Below are 6549 nucleotides of genomic sequence, written 5' to 3'. Positions count from 1 at the left end.
AATTTCGCTACTTGGATATGCTACTTCTCCTATAGACTCAAGTAGTCTTCTACCTCTTTGATTAGTTAATGCACCACAAGATTGGTAGGCCACACCTTGGCAGCTCCAATGAGAGATCTTCATGCATGCATAGTAGCCCTTTGCAAGTTAGAAGATCACTGCTGCTTGGGTTCCTTTACACTTCTTGGCCTCCATGGTGATGCTCTAGATTCATCATTAATAGTTAGGGTTATCTGTAATGTCATTGTTTTTGCACCACATATTTTTCAGGGAGTCAACAAATCCTTCAAGAATGAAGGATTTAGTCGAAAAGAAGGGGGCCCATTGCTAGTTTTACCAACAAATATTCTAAATGCAAGCCTAAGAGATATATGATTAGATGAAGTGATGTGATTTATGAGAGAGACCTTGAAACAACCACGTATCCACTACATGCGTTGAGGTTTGCATAGAATGTGTCTAGTCGACTTGCATACCAGGATATGCCCATGTGCATATTGTGCCATGTGAAGTTGAGACTATCATCATCTTGCAAGAAAACTATGATTATGGTCTTCCCTTTTGTAGGTCATACTCTAGTCTCTTGCCATTAGAGAAGGAACTTTAGCGAGCTTGTCTTAGCAGTAGATTTCCATTGCTTAGCCCTAGTCATGGAGGTGTTAGAGATGCATAGAGGAACAAGGCCACAAGTGGTTCTTCCCCAATTGTCTAACTAACCATCGCACAGCTTCCATCACCATTTTCCACAAAAACTTAGGCTTCAGATATTGCTTGATAGCAAAGAGACCCTCCTTTTCCAGGATGATAAAGATCGAAAAAGATGTCATAGCCATCAAACTATAAGTTATTGATGCCCTCTTAGTTAAGCTTCATCTCTCAAAGGCACACAATAGTAGGCTTACACTTGTGGATTAGCCCATGCAACACTTGCTTGCACATTTCTTTACCTAAACCTCTAAAGTTTTAGGTCACCATGGTGGCTGTGGGAGTAGACTTCTCTCTATTAGTAATAGGAGAAAACACCATCAAAAACCTTTTCCATACCTTCAATAATAGACACAAATAAATTATGGTCAACCAATGTGGTTCTTGTGAGTTTTTTTATTCTCCCACTTGCTTTTGGTTGCTTACCCTTACCACTACTTTGTGGAGCTAGTTTTTCCTTCTTTACATCTAGTTTGGGAGGAGGGGGATCACCAAATCCAGTCTTGGCATGTGCTTCCTTTGTCCTTTTTAACTGATTCCCATTTGTTTCTTTGGAGTGCGGCTGACCCTTATCATTATTTTGGAATCTTATTAGTTGGATGCTTATTCTTCTCATCCAATTAGTTCTTTTGATAATTGTTTTGAGGCTCCTTCTCTTGAATACCCTTCAAGGCTTCTTGGGGCTCATCTTAGTTTCATGGAGAAGCTCTATTCAAACATGCTTTAGCAAAATGGTTGTTTTTCTTGCCATGATAACATGAGTTAGGAAAAGCTGAAAAGCGAACTTTAACAACCATCTCAAAACCCATTGGATTAGTGAGATAACATTTTCGTACTTTCTCATTTTACAATATTTTATCCTTAGACTTGAACAAATGGTTAGTGTGTAGCTAACATTTTATCCTTAGACTTGAACAAATGGTTAGTGTGTAGCTACATTATTACTTGCAAATCACAAACGAAGGAACATATGCCCTAGATTAGACCCATTGTTGTTTGAGACCTTATATATGGCACACACACACCAATCCTTATGGAGCTCCACCTACACACTATGTTCCCCAATCTCTAAATTACAACTTTGTATTTGGAAATTTCTCTATTGTGTTATTTCTACGTATACATATGACACATGCATTAGAAGGGATTCTTTATAAGATGACATGATCCTCTATAAAATGACAACTCCATTGCTATCCAATAAAAGCACTTAATATAGGAAGAAGATATGGCGATTCACCTACCATTCTAGGCTTGCATTAAGTTTTCTGAAGAATTGAGTGATATATGCATTACAAGGGATCCTCTAAAAGGTGACAAGGCCATTACAAGCTAATAAGAACACTAAGGTGAGAAAAATGATATCAATCATTCTATGCTTGCATAAATGTTTCAAAAGAGTTGATAGATCACAAAGTAAAATTATTTTTCCCTCCTTTTTATTAATCTAAGATTGTTCTTCATTATAGACTTCATTAATGTAGTAACTCTTACATATCAGGTCAAGGTGCAATATGTATCACTTACAACCAAAATCTAGGGCTAAAAACATTTTGAAAGGTGTTAATTTATTTATTTGGATGATATGTTTCTCACATTAGAAAACCTTTTTATGACATCATAGGTTTGGAGGGTCTAAAGATATACACTCGAGGTGTAAAATATTATATTGACAAACCACATGACTCATGAGATAGACAATTATTGTTCTTTTTTTGTTGTTTTGACATGTTATAAGATTGAGAGGAATTCCATGAATTGATTGGCACCACCACATAAATGCCCCCATGTATCCTAGAGATATGATTAAATCCATCACATAAATGGCCCCTCTATCCTAGGTTTGAATTTTTCATGAACTAACTAGAGGCATTAGGCTTTTGTAATGGGACATGGCTCTTCATTTTTTATAAAATAATGTGCATACTATATTAAGATGTCAGACGAATACTCTATTGGCTAAGTTTTGTCATGACTTGAAGCAAAAAGCTCCTGTTTATAGGGTAAAGGAGCCATTTTAGTTGCAAGTGCTCCTAGTCATATACTATCAAATCTTGGATCTTAGAATAAGTGCAAGTGTAGGAGGTAAAGGTGATGCTTAAAAGTAAGTTCCAAAGCTTGAGATGGTAGATGGTGAGATATCCAAGGAAAACAAATGTGGATGGAGCCATTAACGTCACAATCTTTTGTGTTAAAATGTTTAACAAAAGGGCATAGCTTATTTGTGGGATTTGCATCTTTGAAGGGTTGGGGGGGCGGGGGGGTGTTTGCTAGGTAATTGGTCCCTCCATCCAAGAACAATTTACAAAGAGGTATGTAGGACCAATGATCTAGCTAAGTTTTGACATTGCTCAAAGTTTACCACCTCATGGAGGAGGTGATGAGGAGGCTAGGCGAGACAAAAGGCAATGGCCATGCATTGAATTGCAATGAGGTACGTTCAAAGTGCAAAGGACCTTTGGCTTTAAAAAACTTTGAAGGGGGGAGGGGACGTAGGAAGGGGGGGGGGGACCAAGTTTGCCATGTGCACTGCACTTTGAAGGATGCCTTTTGTTCTGATGTGAATGGCGTTGATGTGCCATTCTCTCTCTCTCTCTCTCTCTCTCTCACTCTCTCTCTTTACCCCCTTGCCTGCTGTAAAGCCTGCCAGGGGTTTGTCCTGCCCTGCTAAAAACGACCGACTTTTCTCGCAAACGGCCTCGTATGGATGTCTAGGCTATATAAATAAGAAAAGGCATGTAACTGAAATCTCGACCATCGACAACTACTCCCGTCTCGTTACACGGGATACCTAAAACACTGGATACTTAGTCGATAGAGAGTGTGTGAGTGTGCCTGCCTCTCTTTGTGCCTGTGGGAGCTGCAACCGCCAGGAACTGCCATGTCCATGGCTGCATACCAGCTCTTGACCGCTCTCCTTTTCTTCTTCTTCGGAGCTTTCAACGTCCACGCTTCTGGTCATCATGGATACGGTGGGTCCGGATGGGGTCAAGCGCATGCAACGTTCTATGGTGGGAGCGACGCGTCGGGCACGATGGGTGAGTAGCAGAGGAGCTAAATTATGCAGGCAACAGCCCAATCGTCTGGCATTGTGCATGGAGATTTTGTGCCCCTGTTTGGCTTTGTGCTGCTAGATGTAGAGAACTCTCTTTACGGTTTGATGCAAATGGGGGACGTAGGATTATAACTGGAAGACTAGAAGAAGGTTTTTCTGTCCACGTCTAGACTACATTTGGTTGTTGGATTCCTTGGCATTTGGCGCATTTCACTAGCTAACAGCTTGCTTGAGACCTGCATTTCTAGAGAAGCTTGGCTAGGAGATGGTGATGTTTTTTAATTGTACATGTATGCACAATAAGTTTTCGACAGTTTCCCATGCGGGAAAAGAGGCGCTTTTCCCTCGGTTTTTTCTATGGTGTTCAACATCATGAGCTTCTTTTCTATATACTCTTCCCAACATCGTGAGCTTCAGCTAGGGAAGGACTCTATATCTAGCTAGGTATGGCTGGGGCAGGGGTTTGTCAGCCCGGTCCCTTTCCCTTCTCTTTCCCAGTTTTCCCAGTAATGTTCAACAGCATAAGCTCGGGAGGCACTGCAGGCACGGTTGGGTGGGGTCTGCAGGCCCGGCTCCCAACCTCACATAGCTAGGTCTATGGTGCCTCCCTTGCACAAGCTCTTGATGCTGTGACAGCCGGCCCCCGCTCCCAACCTCCCATCCCATAGCTAGGTTTATGGTTCCTCCCTTACAGAAGCTCATGATGTTGCCACAACTCGAAATATGGGAATTACAGTGGGAATTCATCCAAACCTTCCTGTGATGAAGAGCTAGAACTACATTTGGGTGCATTCCTGGAAATTGACTCGTACTGGTACATGGCAGCTTCTCTTTGACCTGCATTTGGTAGGGACGCTTGGGTAGGAGGCGGGGGGGATGACTCTAACTAGTATATAGAGTGCAAATATTGAGGTAGGATGCTTTGTGATGGTGCAGGTGGGGCCTGCGGCTATGGCGACCTGTACACGGCGGGGTATGGGACGCAGACGGCGGCCCTGAGCACGGCGCTGTTCAACGGGGGGTTGTCGTGCGGGGCGTGCTTCGAGGTGCGGTGCAGCGGGGATCTCAACTGGTGCCTGCCTGGGCGGCCCTCCATCGTGCTCACGGCCACCAACTTCTGCCCGCCCAACAACGCTCTCTCCTCCACCAACGGCGGCTGGTGCAACCCCCCACTCGCCCACTTCGACATGGCCCAGCCCGCCTTCCTCCGGATCGCCAAGTACCAAGGCGGCATCGTGCCCGTCCAGTACCGAAGGTAGACTACCCGACCCCGAAGCCGTTCACTCTCGTCTTTCCTTCTAGCTAACATTAGCGATGTACGCGCATGTATTCCAGCAATAACAGATGGTGACCCTGCGGCATGTGTCTGCCATGCGAGTGAAACATCTTGTTCTTTCTGTTTGAGAAAAAAGGGCCAACCCACTCTGCTTTTGTTTGCAGGGTGCCCTGTGAGAAGAAGGGCGGGGTGCATTTCACGATCAACGGGCACGCCTACTTCAACCTGGTGCTGATAACGAACGTGGGAGGGGCAGGGGATGTGCACGCTGTCTCAGTGAGGGGGTCGCGGACGGGGTGGCAGCCCATGAGCCGGAACTGGGGCCAGAACTGGCAGAGCAACGCCAATCTCTGCGGCCAATCCCTCTCCTTCATGCTCACCACCAGTGACGGCACCACCCTCACCTCCTTCAACGTCGCCCCTCCCTCCTGGCAATTCGGCCAGACCTTCACTGGGGAGCAGATGTAGTAGCTATAACAACTTGTCACACAAAACCCCGCTCTCTCTCTCTCTCTCTCTCTCTCTCTCTCTCTCTCTATGTACATATTTAAACATTATGCCTCCATAGTCCGTATTAGTCCCTTCCCCCCAAAGAGAGGCAGCGCTCTAACCCTTGCCCCTCCTCCTCTCCCTAAGCAATTGCCTTTATTTGTGCCCCATCCCTCCTCTCCCTAAGCAATTACCCTTTATGGCTTCATTTGTGCCCCATGGTGTAGAAGTGGTCGGCCAATCACAAGCAAAAGACTTGGCTGCCCTCCCTCCATTATGGCTTCATTTATGCCCCATGGTGTAGAAGTGGTTGGCCAATCACAAGCAAAGAACTTGGCTGCCCTCCCTCCATTGTCTCCTAGGTTCTCACACCTCAACTTAGTTTTAACCATGTTTGATCCGTTTATTTGTATTTCTATTATTTTTCATGCTTCAAGTTTTGTGGCTTTTAACTTTTGACCTACCACTACCAACCTCCTTCATATGGAAAGCTTGATGAAATACGTTTAGTTTGGAGCTTCTTAACTCTCTAGCCTCCTATGAAGAAATGCCTCTTAACTTTGCAACCTCCCATGAAGAAATACATTGTATTGTTTTTTGTGTTTGTATTGTATATCATGCATATCCTTATTTTCTCTCTTAGTGTCTTTGTCTCGTTTTTTACTCTCTCCGATTATATGCCCGTAGAATGCTCTCTAAAATTATGTCATGGCATATAAAACCATAGATAAATAATGTCCTTTTTTGCTTTGGGTGGGAGTTATTAGTGCAATTCATGGTAAACAAGATAACACTTCAGCAAATGTTAGAGAACTTATTGCCATTTTTCAAGCCGAATATGCATGAGAATCCCAATCTAATAGGTGTGGGCAAAGTTTTTACAATTGTTGAAGCGATTAGACTTAGAATATGTAGTTTTGGGTTTGTAATCCAGTAAGTTTTGAGTTGAATAGGTATGCCAACTTGGTTGCAAATATTTGTCATTTGTATTGCTACTCTTATGAGGTCAATGTTGTCTTGTCCT

The 6549-nt window shown here is 43.6% G+C and overlaps 1 protein-coding gene across 1 annotated transcript; it reads left to right on the top strand.

The window, feature by feature from the left end:
• Positions 1-3439: 3439 nt before the first annotated feature.
• LOC148012757 (expansin-A10-like) lies at positions 3440-6138 on the top strand. The gene is made up of 3 exons (XM_087669808.1): positions 3440-3743; positions 4697-5015; positions 5201-6138. The coding sequence occupies exons 1-3, from the start codon at positions 3587-3589 to the stop codon at positions 5502-5504; spliced, it is 780 nt and encodes a 259-aa protein (XP_087525934.1). The 5' UTR covers positions 3440-3586; the 3' UTR covers positions 5505-6138.
• Positions 6139-6549: the final 411 nt, after the last annotated feature.

The sequence above is a fragment of the Lygodium microphyllum genome, chromosome 27, assembly GCF_053477565.2.
Source record: "Lygodium microphyllum isolate KBCC chromosome 27, Lygodium_microphyllum_v1.1.10, whole genome shotgun sequence".
In the NCBI taxonomy this organism is placed as follows: domain Eukaryota; kingdom Viridiplantae; phylum Streptophyta; class Polypodiopsida; order Schizaeales; family Lygodiaceae; genus Lygodium; species Lygodium microphyllum.
The sequence above is the reverse complement of the archived record's forward strand: the minus strand, read 5'-3'. Positions and strand labels throughout refer to the sequence as shown.